The 17175-nt window shown below is 44.4% G+C and overlaps 1 protein-coding gene across 2 annotated transcripts in view; it reads left to right on the forward strand.

Annotated features, from left to right (window-relative positions):
* NT5C2 (5'-nucleotidase, cytosolic II) overlaps positions 1-17175 on the forward strand; it is a 2665542-nt gene that overhangs the window by 2090761 nt on the left and 557606 nt on the right. For both annotated transcript variants that reach the window (XM_044056570.1, XM_044056571.1), the window contains exon 14: positions 16089-16259. In XM_044056570.1, the coding sequence (XP_043912505.1) occupies positions 16089-16259 (171 nt within the window). The remainder of the gene's footprint in view (positions 1-16088; positions 16260-17175) is intronic.

Here is a 17175-nt window from a genome sequence, read left to right on the forward strand (position 1 = left end):
GCTCCAGGGCTGACATCAGGTCGTCAGTGGTATAAAAACAGGCAGCCAATACCATTATATCAGTCTTTATTGCCGAGGAACCCGAAGCAGAAACAGTTCACAGGAGTGCTGGTTGGCCACTACCTGAGTTTTCGTTTCCGAATTTGAAGTTAAAGTCTTCTAAAGCTAAGTACCCCATTGGGGATCCTCTTTTCTTGCTCTAACCGAAGTCAGAAAAAGTTAACAATTGTCTTGCCTGTGGAAAGCAAATGCCACATTGAGATTCTCATTCTTACTGCGTCACGAAAGCAAATGCCACACCAAGATTTTCATTCTTACTGCGTCACTTGTTTAGGCCCAGACCACGACGTCCCTTGCTGTCGGTTTGGTGCTTTGTTCAATACCAGAACTATACATCATCGGGCCCTTATTGTAGCTAAATTCTTTCGTTCTCGCTCTCGATCTCTGTAATCTGAAATGGCTTTGGTAAGTCTTCCGACTACTGATCTTAATAAAAACGTAAGGGTGAAAACGGAGACAGACCGCACAGGTCCAAAACTGCCAATGATGCTTCCATTAAGCTAGTCGCCAGTTCGCCAGTACTCAATGAGGCACTTTCACAGACCCTGATGCCCACTTCTATGGATTCGCAGGCCGCTACCGAGACCTGTTCTGAGTCCGGTATGCCATGAGACTCTTCTTTGCCTACGGAACCTGCAGATGTCTCTACCTTGGATGGGTCCAGAGCCGCTGTGCAGGCACTGGCTTCTGACGAAGTTCTTCGCACTACCGATATTTGACACAAACCGACAACTTCTTTCACGTCTTCAGTTCTTTCTAAAACTACTGAGTTTCTAAGGCTCAGAGTACAAACTACGCCTAAAAACCGATGACCCATGCTCAAGCGCCTGCTTCCATGCCTCAGTCTCAAATGCTTAAAATGGCGGAAAACCTTATCATGCAGCTTAGGGGAAGTCAGCCTACCCCTGCTAAAAGAAAGAGACGTCCCCAGCAGCTTTATCCGACCAAGAGTCTGACGACTCTGAGGTGTCTGATTATGAAGACATGCCCTTATCTGCTTATGAGGATTCTCCATTCCTTCTGCCTCTCCTCCAAAGGATATTTATTTTGGTGAAACCTTACATACCTTGAGAGAGAATTTCTATTGGGAATGCCAGGATTATCCTCAGTCCAAAAAGAGACTCAGGGAATTTTTAGATTTACCACAGCACAGACCCTTAGCTTTTCCTCCTGTGCTGGATGTTGTGGATGATGTCTTTATGGAGTCCAGTCTAACTTCTGATACTGTACCTCCTGCTTTCAGGAAACCTGACAGGTATTAAAGAGTAAGACAAACTCTTCCAAAAATGAAAACTGGCAAAAACACAAAGAAGGCAGCAGCGAGGTCACAAAAAACACCGTTTTATTCAGAATGTAGTAAGCGCTTTCATCTGTGATAATCCACCAACTTCTTCAGACAGTTAAAATCACACTCTACTACAACTTAAATAATATCAAGTCCCATGATTAATTTATCAATTAGAAACATTATTTGTATTTGAAGGTGTACCATCAAAGGTCCATCAAATTTTAAAACCAGAGTGATACTAAAACTTGCAGTGTCAAGTCTTACTTAATACTGCTATTTAAAAAATGCATAGCCAACCCAGAAAAAAATAAAAATTAAATACAATATGAACCCAACCAAAACACTTGATCAAAAGTGTTCATATATATATATATATATATATATATATATATATATATATAAAACCCTAAACAAACATTGAAATACAACAGTGCACATAAAAAAAACCCCTTAAATTCATACTAACAAAACACCAGAAGTAAATCTATTTTTGATGTTAAAAAATGTATATAAACTATGTGCTAAAGGAGAATTGATTATGTCCAAACATGGTAGATGAACAAAAATCATTACATATGGAAAAAAAGGGGAGTAACCTGCAATAACCGTTTCAAAAGTGCCTATCTACCAAGAGCCTTAAGCTTGAGAAGACATTTGATGGAAATACAATCGTTAAGGCCTGGTTGACGTGCGAACTTGCCATTTTAGTTCGCACTCCTCTAATTTAAGCTCCCAAGGTCCACCCCTAATATTATGTTCCACTTGTTGTAGGAGCACAAATTCAAATCTATGATTGGGGTGTTCCAAAATGTGCCTCGCCAAAGCATTGGTAGTAATGTTCTTACCGATACTGTAAAGGTGTTCATACAACCTTTGTCTAATTTTTCTCTCGGTTTTTCTGATATAGTAAGCTTCACAAGAGGAAAAAATTGCTGCATACACAACACTCTGGGACTCACAGTTAAACTTGCCCATTATATGGTACGTTTTGTTCCTTATGCTAACCTTTATTTGTTGTTTTAAAGAATTTACATTGTGGACATCTACCACATTTCAACATGCCCATACCTCACTTACTAGCTTTTCTCCTCTCCACTAGGCACTTCAAATTAGGGCCTCTTTAAAAAGTCATAAGTGGTAGTTGCCCTAATTTGGTGAGGTTATTGTCTTCACATATAAAAGACCAATTTTTAGTAAGAGTGTCTCTAATGTTTCTGGAGTCCAAAGAAAATGTTGTAATGAATCTATTAGCTATATGAGAAGTTGAGTGAGCTCTCGCCACTGTACTGATTGCTACCCATCCAGAATGTTCTTGCTCATATCCTTTACAGACAATAGGATGAAAGTGACCTAACAGTCTCTTCCTATCAACGTCTTCAAATATAGTGTTGAGGAACCCCAATGGGTACCCTCTTTTTAAAAACATTGATTTTAGAAGTATACATTTGTCTGTAAAGTCGCCATAGCTAGAGGTGATTCTAGCAGCCCTAACCGCTTGCCCTTTAACTATTGCCTTTTTCTGGTGAAATGGGTGGCTGCTTGTAAAGTGTAAAAAGGCATTCGAATAAGTAGGCTTGCGGTAAACATTGGTTCTATATCTCTGATTAAGGCTGTCTTTACTTAAGAACACATCCAAAAAGTTAGTATCCTTTAACCCTATCTGATATGTAAAATCCAAGAAGGAAGTAAAGGTTTTGATGTTAGTAATAAAGGTTTCAATAAGGTGTACATCCCCTTTCCAGATGAAACACATATCATCCTGGTACCTTGTGTACCAGGCAACATTTTCCTTGTATACTGAATCATTAAACAAGAAGGTCCTCTCCCAAAACGCCATAACACAGTTAGCAAAACTACTGCCACATGGTGACCCCATTGCAATTCCACTGTTGCCTCTGGTATTCGGGCCGACTGAGGGCTAGCCCTGGCAGGATAACCCAAGTGTGATGACTGTAACAGTGAATACACTCGAGCATCTACATTTATGGTAAGTGTGCACAACTGTACTTTCTAGCCTATGTGAATGAGCTCCTAAAATCAGAACTTTCATACTCTTCAGTGAAAATCCATTTGTCAGCCATTTCAGCCTGCTTACCCATTGATCCAGCCCTTTTATCGAGATTACAGGTGAAACTTTTTGTAATGGGGTTCTCCACATCAGACCACCAAGGAAACCTGTTCCTCCTCGGTGGAACCTGAACTTTGTTCTGTAGAAACTTATCCACTGCCCCTTTTGAACCTCCAGCTTATGCCACTTTAAAGATGTGTACCTGGAAGACTGTCTTGTTAGCAGTCCTCACTTCAGCTAGAAGAGTCTCTGAGGTGCAAGCACTCATGACCATTCCACTCTACACTATCTTTCACAGGGACAAGGTTTCTCTTCGTAGTAACCCCTCATCCATGCCCAAAGTGGTCAACGAACTGTCCTACAAACAGTCTATCCATTTGTCCACCTTCTTCTCCTCGCCACAGTATGACAGTGAGAGAGTGCTCCATTCTCTTGATGTTCACAGGCAGCTGAGGTTTTATGTGGATAAGACCAAGGACATTAGGAAGTCCAACCAACTCATTGTATCATTTCACCCCAGGGCCCTGGGGAAAGCTGTATCTAAATAGACAATATTCTCCTGGATATGCAAAACTATAAACTTTGGTACTCCTTCCATGGTAGAGAGTTAACACATGCAATTAAAGCACACTCCACTAGAGCAGTGGCCTCTTCAGGGGATTTTCTCAAAGGCATGGATACAGCCACTGTCTTAGAGGCAGCCACATGGTCTTCTGTACATACTTTAACCAAGCACTATAAATTGGATAACATCTCCAGAGTCAGAACAGGATTTGCAAAAGCCATCCTCCACGGATTCCTGGAGACTGCTACCTCTTCCTCCACCCTTTGCTCTGCTTGAGCTGTGGTACTCTCCCACATGTGAGAATACTGCAACATGAGAATAGAAGGACATAGATTAGATAAATCTTACCATAAACATAGATGTCCTTCTCTTCCTTGTTGCAGTATTCCTTCCCTCCCTCATCCCCCTAAAGTACATCTTCCCTGTCTGGATGGCATCCTTCCTGTATCCTTAGACTATTGTCTGACTGAGCAGCCAATCAGTCAGTTCGTCAGTTCTGAGGTCTGCACGTGCTGACGTCAGATTTACGGCCCGCGGTTTATGGCCTTGCATGTGACGTCCTATGCGGCTGACCGCAACCAGGCTTAACCTTTGGTAGAGGAGCAGGATGTTCAGGTCACCTGATGCGGAGGATCCCCATATGTGAGAATACTACAACATGGAAGAGAAGGACATATATGGTTATGGTAAGATTTTACAACTAATCTTTAGATGTTCACAGTCAGTTGCATTTTTATTTGCATCAGATAAAATCTTTCAGAAAATCTTATCATTTATTTGTCCCCTTTTCTAAAGCCAAATTGGAAAAAGCAGAATCTATGGTCACACTATCTCTTTGGCTATCTCAGTGCATTTATTTCATTTATCAAGAGAAGAAGTTATCACTCCTGTCAACCATTAAGGCTCATTCTGCAAGATATATGGCTTCTACAGTCTTCTCCTTTAGTGTCCCAATTAATACATGTACAGCTACCTGGTCAAAAGCCCATCCCTTCATCTCACATTATAAATTGGATATCTAATCCAAATCTAGAGCTTCCTTTGATTCATCTGTGCTCAGGAATATCCTTTCATGAGGGCTCCCAAGTATAAAAGTAGCTGGGGACTCTGTCCCATCTGTTGAGGAATGGATGGGAACAGACAATATCAGGCATGAAAGCTAAGTCCTTACCATAATATCAAAGCTATGTTGTCAGAGTCTGTCCCTTCCAGCTAACCACCCTCAATCCCCCCACCTTGTCTTTTATTTTTCTCTGTCATGGTTTCATTCTGAGATTGATATAGCTCACCTTGCCTTGCCTCCTGAAGGTTAAGCCAGTCTTTTCCCTTATTCCTCTTGTAGATAGCCTCCTTTTCCATTTAAAATATATTACTGTTTCCATTGTGTACTTCTAAAATTTTTTAAAGTGCTCTTTGGGTAGGCATACTTGATCTAGGTAGCATTTTATGCATATGGAGGTTATGGATAGAAGGAGGAGGAGCCTGAGCACTGGATCCAAAGCTTTGAAGTGGCTAAAACCGGATCCGACGATGGGTCAAAGACCCTTTCTGTTGAGGAATGGGCAAAATATGACAGCACAAATTCAATGTTATGCTAAGTATGCAGCTTTCATTTATAGTTTGATCAAGGTCCATCTGCTGGTCATATCAACCTTTCATTAGATACTACTTAATTTCTCTTTGGTTTCTCTTTAAGAACTGTAAAACTTTTCTTAAAGGAATTGTCTGCTTGGGATATGAATTTTGTTTCAGAAAAGATTGCTGTTCCTTTAAACCTGTGAGCACAGTAACTTTTTTTTTTCTTGGGTTTCATTTCAGGAGAAATACTCCAAAATCCAAGTTTTATGCATAGATCTTCCTTGTTTTCTTCATAAAGATGCCATGTCCATGTAGCCTAATTCTATGTTAATGCTCAAGGGTACTACTGAATCCAGTTTAAACCAGGGCATTAGTCTCCTGTGTTTTTTCCCCTGAGTACTATAATGAGAGAGTATTTTTTATATAAACTGGATTTTCATAAGTAGCTGTATTGTTATTTGGATAGAATCAAAAGGAGACATTGCTAAAATGGGGGGAAATGGACACCCACAACAGGTACAATGTTTGGGGGTACATTGCTGTTCTGTCAGTAATTCAGTGCAGGCATTTCTGAATGCCTGTACAGAAATGAATGCCAATACCTGGTTTTCTGGGAAAGACTGAAGTGCTTTAGTTCTGTTTTTGCGTGGTAAGCCATTTGTAGCAGTTAATTTGCTACAGTAATTAAAAGTAGAAAGTCTTTACTCCTGAAGTAGATGACCTTTTTCTACTCCTCAGTTTAGAGTTGAGTGGCACAGATTGGGAAGGAAGAACTGACCTGGCTTGCTCTATAGGTGATGAGCGCTAGATTGGGAACATACTTTTTTTTTTTTTTTGCTTACCATCTTAGGGTTGAGGGTTGTGAGATTGTTGGGCAGTGGCAGTAACACCACTCACTTAATGAGCCAGGAGCCAGGTATTTCTGGAACCAAAGTAACAGAAAATACTTTTATCCTCTCTTATGTACCGCAGTAGGCTGTTTAAAGTTTTCAAAGTAACTTTATGTGGTTTTCAGAATGTGTAACATTCTGACGTGTGTCTTCTTTCGGCTTTTCCTGGTTAGGGGTCGCCACAGCAGAACTCCGGTCCGCTAATGATTGGTAGTTGATTTTTACGTGCCGAGTTACCAGCCCTGATGCACAACCTTCAACGAAGGTACGCCCATTCACGCATGTCTCCACGCAGAAGATGCTCTAGCTGAGAATCGAACCGGACAGTGTCTAACTGTGAGTAAGAAGCATAAAAAAAGCTGCTTGTAATCTATATGTCTGGGGTTCTGATTCCTGGCCCTGGAGGCAGTCAAGGACTTATTCGGTGACTCAAATACACTACTTGAACTCAAGGAACTGAAGTGGCAAATCAGCTTAAAAGCAGACTCGTATCCGGGACTGAATGGCACACTGAACATCAGGTGTGCCCTTAAATGGAATAGGTAGGAAATTACAACATTCTCTTACGTGAACTCAGACTTGTTTTTTCACAGTAACTGCTCACCAGTTTCACTTTCTGATGAAGTTTTTGTATAGTGTGCCTCTCAACGAACGAAAGCACTCAATGTATTTTTTTCAAAAATGAGTTTTGCAATAGAAGTTTAATTTACTGAACTTAAACTGGGAAGTGTTGTCTCCTTTCTTCCTTTACTAGAGAGTAGTGTGTAATAAAGAATGTGTTTAGCCTCTCATTATTTAGTTATTAAATTTCAGATTATATGTCATTTGTATATCAAACTGATTTGTACAGATGCTTGTGTTGAACAAAATGTATTTGTAAAGTTGCTTGTGTTAAAAATGTACCAACAGTGTGTCCTGCTGGACAAAAAAAGAAATGCACTTGTATGTCAAACTGTATTACGATTGTTGAAATTAATATATGGTAGCAGAGGATACTGGAAGACTAATCTCAGTCCAGCTAACTGCAAAATAGTTTGAAATTAAATTACCTGGTAAGCCATAAAGATTGTATCTTACAGTTCTAATACCAACCAGTGACAAAATGTCTGCGAAAACAAGGACTAGGAATCCTTGTAGTATTGTCTGTAGCAGTGAACTAAGTGTTACCATGGAAGGATAGCAGTGTTGAAATGGTTTTATGGCTTCCATATGCTATAGCACATCTTAGCAAAGCTCTATCTCTGTGTATGGTAACATATATGTGCGAGATTCTGGTTCAGTTTGAGTAATCGGGGTAGTATGGGAACCAGAAGTCAGATGACCAGATGTGTGTTATGTTATTCTGTCATCCAGGACAAAAATGGTGTTTTAATACTAGATGAGACTGAAGTCTCAGGGCAGTGTGTTTTTGTAACCTGACAGAAGAGGATCTCGTGCACACTTCGTCTTGTCTTGCTCTAGTAAGTGACCAGGGAATATTAATTTGTTAGATTAGTGAGGAAAATATAGTGAGATTAGTTAAGTACTGTTTTTCTGTGTTTGTATGACTCTATTCATCTGTATTATGTTTGATATTTCCTGTGATTGAAACTCTGGTGTTTATTGTAAATAGATATTTAGTATTTTCATCTTCTTTTATTACTTATTATTAAATATATTTAAATGTTTCATTGTGGATGGTCTGTTAGAGAATACTTCAAACTTTGAGAGTACTTTTATTTATTTGTTAACATTGTGGCCACTCCTAAAAGCCTTACTGCATTGGTCAAAACACTACCGTTTGTATTAGTATTAATTTTACTTAGTATAACTGGGTACTCTCGTAAGAGCCTTAGAGTAGCTGGCTTTGGAGTGTCTGGTGGCAGTAACTACCTTATAATCTGAACAGAAGGGGGTATAGCTAGTTAATCTGTGACAGGCTTTCCCAGGTGTGTTTATGTGTGCGTGTACAAATCATATCTCAGAGTGTGTGTGTCAGCTACTTGGAGCAGGGACACAAAGCACCAGTTTCACAGAGAGGGTAACGGAGGACTTGGCTTGGATAATCGGCTGAGGACTCAACTCTACAGTTGTGCTAGTGTAGAATCTTACTGGGGGCCTGGAGATGGAAAGAGAGAGAGACAGACAGACATTGAAATCCAGCCCCTGGACTAAGTGTGCTCTGTGTGTCCTCTTAAGGGAAATTGTGCTTGATGCAGAGAGCTGCACTTTGAAATACTGTGTGTGCGTGCTTTTCTTCCAACTGAAAGTCTCTCTCCAGTGTCAGTGGTGAGGATTCAGGCTCCTTGCTTACTGACCCAGAGAGGGGACGTCACACTTGCCACCAAGGATGGTATTAATTTTTTTAGGTATGAGAAATGCATTCTTACCATATTAGTTCATGTATCAGGTTCCTGGTGGGTCCCTGATACCATCACACTACTTACCTGTGCTTGGATGACTCCTCCATGTAGCCCTGGTTGTTGGAGCTTCTTATAAATTAGATAGATTTATAATCATTTGCTAAGTGTTTGCAGCTTAGATGTCAACTATTTTTTTCTTGATTTGCAAGAGATGTGCCCACTCATTGGGTTAGGAGGAACTGTAGTCTCAGACTGGATAAGACAATATAATTACAGCATGATGTCACAGCATGAGCTGGCATTGGGCACATGTACTGGTTACTCCATTAAAAGTAAGGATTTATGATATGTGAAGAGAATAAAGACCATCACTGTCACTGACATACCAGGGAGGATTCCCCTGTAAAGCAACTGATGTGGTAAGAACTTGTGTTGTTTGCATTGTCTGTCCTTGTAACTAGGCTTTCCTCTTCTTTATTCTCCTTCCATAGAGCCTTACAAAGTATATACATCTCTTCCTCCTACCCTGGTGAAACAGATTTGATAAATGCATGATTCTGAAACTTAAAAAAATGGTTCATGTGTACAGCTCCGCCCATGATGGCATTATGACTTGGATGACCCAAGATAAGCAGCTCAGCTTCAGGGGAGAGTGTCAGTGATTGGCCAGCATCAGCTCAGCCTTCTTTGGGAGAGGAAAGTAATTGGGCTCATTGCAGTGTTGGCACTTAGAGAAAAGGTGTACAGCAGGAAATGTATAGTCCAGGGATGTGCACTCGACTCTGCCAAGCTGCATTCAAATAGTAGCCTTTATTGGGCATGTGCAACAGTGTGCATTGCAAGCTCTTGCTTGTGCAAGCACACGTCAGTTTGTGTGAGAAGGGTTAGAGATATAGCAGAAATAACTGATGCAGGATAGGGGCATCCTGTGGTTAGCTGTTGCCCTCAAAAGAATAAATGGTTGGACTGATCTTGGGCTGATGGCTGGCAGGCAGTGACAGAAAGAGCTGCACAAAAAAATAAAGCTTCCCATGTCATTCCAAGTCATTTCATTCTGTCACCCAACGTCCAAGCATGATTAAAGATGAAAACTTACAAGAAGATCCAGATTAGTAACATGAGCATAATTTATCTTCCTTTTAAAACAGTTCCAGTTATTATTAGATCTGAAGTAGGATTGTTCATTTGTCAGCAACCTGTGGGTTACGGATCCGATATCGGATCCGAGCCGGCAACTTGTTTCAAGCTAATGGATCCGAGCTCCTAGCTCCTCCCTTCACCCATAATCCCCTGCTAACCCTCCATGACCTCAGATCTAGTTTGCCGTGCTTGTGATGGCTGGATGCTTTTCTTGAGCTCCGCAGATAAGTGAAAAAAAGTTAACTTTTTTCATCAGGAATTTCTGTTTTAGTTTAAATTAATATTTGTAAAGTGTGTCTGAGTTAGGTTCCCTATTTTTTAATTAATACCCTCCCTTCGCTGTTCGCTAGTGTGTGAGTGTATGTTGAGTGTCTTTTGGGGCCTGTGTGTGTGTGTAGTTGTCTTTTTCTTTTCCTTTTTAGTTTTAAAAAAAAAAAAGGGAATGGCTGAGGCCCCAAAAGCCATATTTTCTAAATGTACCGAGTGTGGCCATCAGCTCTCCCCGGCTGATGGCCACACACGGTGCGTTCAGTGCCTTGGGGTTGAACACCTCACCTCGGGCTGTACTATCTGTGCAGTGTTCAACCCCAGGGCACTGAAAGAACGGAGGTCGAAGCTGGTCCTGGCAGGACTTCTACCCCCGGATTCAACTTAGGCCTCCGCTACCTCTGCTACTCCCGTGGCTCCATCACAGCCTGTGGTGGTTGCCACTCCTGCCCCCCTGCCTCCGACTGGGACTCAAACTCCCGCTAAAGTGTCAGAGGACAGGGAGGCCAGGAGGGAGAAACGGAGGGAGAAGCACCACAAGCGGCGGGCCGAGACCTCCGTTTCGGCCCCGCCAGCTAAGCGGGCTTCTCCCTCCTTTGCTTCTAGGTCTCCTCCTCCTCGGCTCCGATCCCCTTCTTTCTCCCCGGGGCCCGAGGAGGAGGCGACCCGATCTCCGTCGAGGTCATCGAGGCGGCATTCCAGGCCTGCCTCGGTGGCCTCTTCGAGATCCACTTTCAGCTTATCAGATGCAGACTTGGACCGGATGATGCGAAGGTTCATCCAGGCCCAGCTGCAGATGGGAGTGCTCTTGCCTCCCCCCCCCCCTCAGGGGGGGAGCTCAACACCTTTTTTCCACCCAATTGCTCCTTCTCCGACCCGCTACCCGGGTTCGGAGCGCTCGGAGCCGAGCAGCCTTGGAGCCGGGGGTGGGTCGGCGCCGACAGTACTTGGTACTTCGGATCCGACCCTACCCTCGAGTCTGTTGGATCCGACCTCTCGGAGCCATGGTCCGAGCTTCGGATCTGGGGGATTCAGTGTGCCTTCGGCTCCGTCCAGGTTGGAGCACACTGGTCCCTCGGATCTGACGGTCTCGGCGCCGGCTCCGATCCCTTCATCGGATCCGAGTGGGAGCCGACTTTCGGATCCATTGGAGAGTGGCTCTCCCTCGGCATTCGATGTTGTGGAGAGGGCTCTGTTGAGAGCATCCGGACCCCCGGTCCTTGCATCGACTCCTCCCTGCACTCCCTCTCTGCTGGGCCAGGCTTCCATCACCCGGCCAAAGGGACAGCCTGCTTTGATGTCACAGACAGTTCCATTGGAACAAGATGTTGCTGGCGAGGCCTCCTCAGGCAGTCCCCCCGAAGAAGCTCCCCGCAAGCATAAGTGCAAAAGGAGGCACGTGGACTCCCCTGAGTCCTTAACCGAGGACACGGACTTGGAGGAAAGGGAAGGCTCCCCAAGATCAGCCCCTGAGGATGTCTCCTTTGGAGACATCATGGAGATGTTGAGAATCAGAGGTGGGTGGTCTGCCCCCAAGTCTTCCTCTGACGAGTCCGTATTTCTGGAGGCATTCGAGGCAGGCCCGTCTACCTCCTGGGTATCCCTCCAGCCGATCCCCTGGTGGACCTTATTACCACCAGGGCATGGAAGGATCCGGACACCGTGGAGCCAATACCGAAGTGACCGGATAGGATTCTTAGCCCCCCCTCAGACCGGTCACATTGGAGTAAGGGCCCCCCTGTAGATGCCATGTTGACGGTGGCAGCCACAAAGAGGGAATTGGCTCAGGAGAGTCCCTCAGTCCATCCACCGAGCAAAGAGTCCCGTTTGATGGATCGCTTAGGGAAGTGAGTCTTTAGTTCAGCGACCTTCTCAGTAAGGTCTCTGAACTATATGGCACATGTCATCAGGATGCAGCGGGATCTTATCAAAGAATACGCTGCATCCCCCCTGGAGTCCATGTTGGAGGAGGATAAACATTTGTACTCCACCCGAATGGCCACTCTGAGATCTATTTCAAACACCTCTATGCAGCTGTTGTCCCACGCCACAGAGGGAGCCGCTAGGGCCAGCGGAGCAGGCCTAGTCATGAGACGTCAGGCCTGGCTCCGTCATTGCGACTTTATGGAGCCCTTTAAAGCGTCCTTCGCGAACGCCCCCTTTGATGGTTCTGCCCTTTTTGGCAAAACAGTTCGCGAGACGCTTGTCCAGAGTGAGAAGGACGGGAAGACGTCTGCCGTCGGAGTCCGCTTCTCTGCTCCCCAGCGGTCCTTTTCAAGGAACCAAAAGGGTCAGAAGAAGATGTGGTTCCGGAAATCACAACATTCCCAACCAGCTCCGGACAATCAGTCCTACAGTGGCAGAGGTGGACAGGGAGGACGTTGCCCCAGGGGCAGAGGGGCTCCGAGAAATTTCGGGTCCAGAGAACCTTTCTCTGAATGGCCCACACAGCAGCCCTGAGGGGTTGCCCGGCTGCTCCACTCTGGAGGCAGTCGGGGGGCGTTTTTTGAAACATCTAGCGGCATGGGAGTCCATCACAACAGACCGCTGGGTGCTTCGCATCATATCCAGAGGGTACAAAATACCAATTCTCCATGTCCCCCAATCCAAGAACCGCCCCGATGTACCACCCGATCACAGGGAGGCCGCAGCCACAGAAATACAGCAGCTGCTAAGAAAAAGAGCCATCCAGCCCGTCCCCCAAGACCAGCTTGGATTAGGGTTCTACTCCAGGTTCTTTTTGGTGCCAAAAAAGACGGGGGACCTGAGACCCATCCTAGACCTTTCCCGCTTGAACCTGTCAGTAACCAAGGAAAAATTCTGAATGGTCACTCTTCAATCTATCCTCCCCCTTTTGAGGGAGAATGATTGGATGTGCTCTATAGACCTCAAGGATGCGTATTACCACATCTTAATGGACAAACGATCCAGGAGGTTCCTCCGCTTCCGGCTGGGAGCCAGTCACTACCAGTTCAGGGTCCTTCCCTTTGGTCTCACCACAGCCCCCAGGGTGTTCACCAAAGTGTTAGCAGTGATTGCGGCCCACCTGAGACTCCAGGGAATTCAGGTCTTCCCGTACCTGGACGACTGGCTCCTGACCGCACCAACAAGGCAGCTACTTTGCTCGGCCAGAGACTTCTTTCTCCATCTAGCCCCACAACTAGGCATTACTATCAATGTCGGCAAATCTCTACTGGCTCCAACACAGATCATAGAATTCATAGGCGCCAGAATAAACACCAGAGATTTGTGAGCCTTCCTAACTGCCGAGAGAATCAGAAATCTACAACTTCATTTGCGGGCTATCCTTCATTCAGAGGCTTCACCAGCGGAATTGATCCTGAGGGCACTAGGCTCCATGGCAGCAGCGGTTACACTCCTTCCATGCACCCGTTTGAACATGCGAGTCCTGCAATGGACTCTGTTAGTGCAATGGTCCTTCCTATCCCTTCCTCTCCACCATCCCATTGCTATCAGCAAGGCTTGCAGAAGGGCGCTACTATGGTGGCTCCAAGCATCGAACTTCCATATGGGCCGTCACTTCTGCACCTCTCCCCCTATTGCCACTGTGACCACGGACGCTTCCCGCCTCGGGTGGGGGGGGCATTACTCAGGCAGGACAGTTCAAAGCACGTGGAATGATACAGAGACCTCCCTGCATATCAACGTTCTGGAGATGAGAGCGGTGCTGTTGGTGTTGCAAGCACTTCAGAGCTTCCTCCCTGCAGGAACAATTGCAATTCACTCGGACAACATGTCAGTGGTCTGGTATATCAACAAACGGGGGAACCAGATCTTATCCTCTTTGCCGCGAAGCCATGAGAGTGTGGGAATGGGCGATCTCCACCAACCGTTTTCTGATTGCAACGCATATTCCGGGGAGGACCAACATCCTAGCGGACAAGCTCAGCTGCACCCTTCTTACCCCTTACGAGTGGTCTTTCAATCCTCTAGTAGCGAAGCAGATATTCGCAACATGGGGGCAACCCTGCTGCGATCTTTTTGCATCTCCCTCAAACGCCAAATACAACAATTTCTTTGCTCTAATCCCCCCACCAGGGGAATCTCAAAGAGACGCTCTGGTGCATGCTTGGCCACCCGGTCTACTCTATGCCTATCCTCCTCTTCCAATGATGATACAACTCGTACAGAAAGCCTCGCAGTTGGGGAGCAAGATGATTCTCATTGCCCCATTTTGGCCTCGACAAATTTGGTTCCCTTACCTGTGGTCTCACCTTGTGAATCACCCTTGGATTCTAGATCCCATTCCGGATCTCATCTCCCATCCATTGGACTTGCCAACTCCAAACCTGGACAATCTGAAACTGACAGCTTGGTTGCTCCAGTTCCACTCCTAGTTAGGACTCCCGGTATCTCTTCACCAGTCAAAGCCATCCTCGTGGCAGCACATAAGCCCTCCACCAGGAAAGTGTATCACAGCAAATGGAAACGTTTTTCCATCTGGGCAGAGCGCCGCGATCTAGATCCCTTTGCGGCTCCTCTTCCATCCATTTTAGATTTCCTAACTGAACTCTTTCAAGAAGGCGCTAGTTGTTCAACTGTCAAAGTGCAATTGGCAGCCATTTCTCATTATCATGTGGGACATGATGCAGGGCCCTTGATGTCAGCCAAATTGTGTAAAACCTTTCTCAAGGGTACCTTTTTACTTAGACCTCCTGTAAAAGAAGCCGTACCCCCATGGGATCTTACTTTAGTTCTTCAAGCCTTGACTGCTCCACCCTTTGAACCCGCTGCTTCAGTGGATCTCAAATTCTTGTCATGGAAAACAGCATTCCTTGTAGCCATTACTTCAGCGAAAAGAGTGTCGGAACTTCAGGCTCTTTCTGTAAAGCCTCCATACCTGATTTTTCACCCTGATAGAGTGTACCTCAGGATCAATCCCTCCTTTCTTCCCAAGATAGCATCAGAAACCAACATAAACCAATCCATAAATTTACCAGTTTTCTTCCCTAAATATCAAAATAAGGGTGAATACAAGCTGCACTCATTGGATGTTCATAGACAGCTTTGTTTTTATACTCATAGGACGGCTGGCCATAGACAATCCGACCAGCTGTTCGTTTCCTTTGCCAAGTTTAACTTGGGGAAAGCTATCTCTAAAGTATCTTTATCTCGCTGGATTTCCCAATGTATCCTACTAGCTCATCAAGCCTCGGGTAGACCCGCACCAGAAGGAGTTTGTGCTCATTCCACTCGCTCCATTTCTACTTCTGCGGCTTTCAAGTCTAGAGTTCCTTTGGATGATATTTGTTCTGCAGCCACTTGGGCTTCATCTCATACCTTTATCAACCACTACAAGCTAGACCTGCTTTCTAGAGGGAGAGCATCCTTTGGCTCTGCGGTGCTTCGTAATATCCTTCCATGATGACCACCCAGGGTACAGGTAGCTGGGGACTCTGTCCCACAGGTTGCTGACAAATGAACAATCCTACTTCAGATTTAGAAGTTATGTACTCACCATAACGTTTCATCTGAGTAGGTAGTTCATTTGTCTGCAACCATCCCCCCTCCTTCCCCCTGACCTTCTTTGGATCTATTAGTTTTTAGATATCCTTTGTTGGATATATATGGAGAGGCAAACTTGATCTGAGGTCATGGAGGGTTAGCAGGGGATTATGGATGAAGGGAGGAGCTAGGAGCTCGGATCCATTAGCTTGAAACAAGTTGCCGGCTCGGATCCAATATCGGATCCGTAACCCACAGGTTGCAGACAAATGAACTACCTACTCAGATGGAACGTTATGGTGAGTACATAACTTCTAATTTTTTATAAGTAACAGTAGAAATGCAGGTATTTAGTTTGGTACATCAGAAATAATTTGCTAAGCACGGCATTATCTTTTAAGACTCATAATCTTTATATTCTCAGGTTCTTCAGATACTGTGTGTGATCTTCTGGGAGCAAAAGGAAAAGATATTCTGTACATTGGAGACCACATCTTTGGGGATATCCTCAAATCCAAGAAACGTCAAGGGTGGCGTACTTTTCTGGTGATTCCTGAGCTTGCACAGGAGCTACATGTTTGGACTGACAAGAGTCGTAAGTGATTCTGCCAAACTTTGACATCTAAAAAGCTGTGATTGTTAGTTGTGGTAATAATGTTTATCATTTGTTATTAATAGCTTTGTTTGGAGGCATCATATAAAGTAAACATGTAGTTCTAAGATGCATACATTGTTTCATATTGTGACTGCATTTTGGCAAAAGCTGATTAAAGAAATCTCCAGTGCACTGCCGTCCAGTTTCATGTGATCACATTGTATGATATGTAATTTCATTGACAAAACTGAACCGTCACTTTATCAAACATTGTCACTTTATGGGGGGGGGGGGTAGTATTGATTTCCCTGCAATGTGCAACAAAAGTGGGATTTCATTTTCTTAGTTGCAGATGTTCAGATGACATTACTTTACCCAAAAACTAGTTGGTTGGTCCAAGTCCATTTGATTTTGGGTACTCCAGTAAATAGAGAACCCCTTCAGTGTCCAGAGACATAAGTGCAGACCTGAAAAGAAGGGACAGACTACTCTACTGTCTCACTTGAATGTAATTTTGAATCCAGTGATCAGATGTGAGCAGTTTCCAAGTACACTATGTTGTAAGGCTCTATATTGCACTTTCAAGCCAGGTTGAGTTAGTGACACAGCGGATGCAGATTTGTGTTCTAGCCTCACTGAAGTCTGTTCTCAAACTGAGCTACCAAAAGGAGGTGTACTGCTTGATTTTGCAGTTTCAGAAAACTACCTTGTTAGCATTTAAAGCTGTACACCCCATTTTCTGCACGCCCTTTTTAAAATTTTCTGTGTGTATGTGCATGCAGCTGAACACAAAAGGCTGTAGACTGCAAATGCCACTGCACCAGAACAACGATGAAGCTGTATCGTAAAAAAACACTTTAATGGATAATAGAAATGATAATAGAAATGAAAAAAAAAACCACACAGATAAAAGTAA

The sequence above is a fragment of the Protopterus annectens genome, chromosome 14.part0 (assembly GCF_019279795.1).
Source record: "Protopterus annectens isolate FY-2018-M chromosome 14.part0, PAN1.0, whole genome shotgun sequence".
NCBI lineage: Eukaryota > Metazoa > Chordata > Ceratodontiformes > Protopteridae > Protopterus > Protopterus annectens.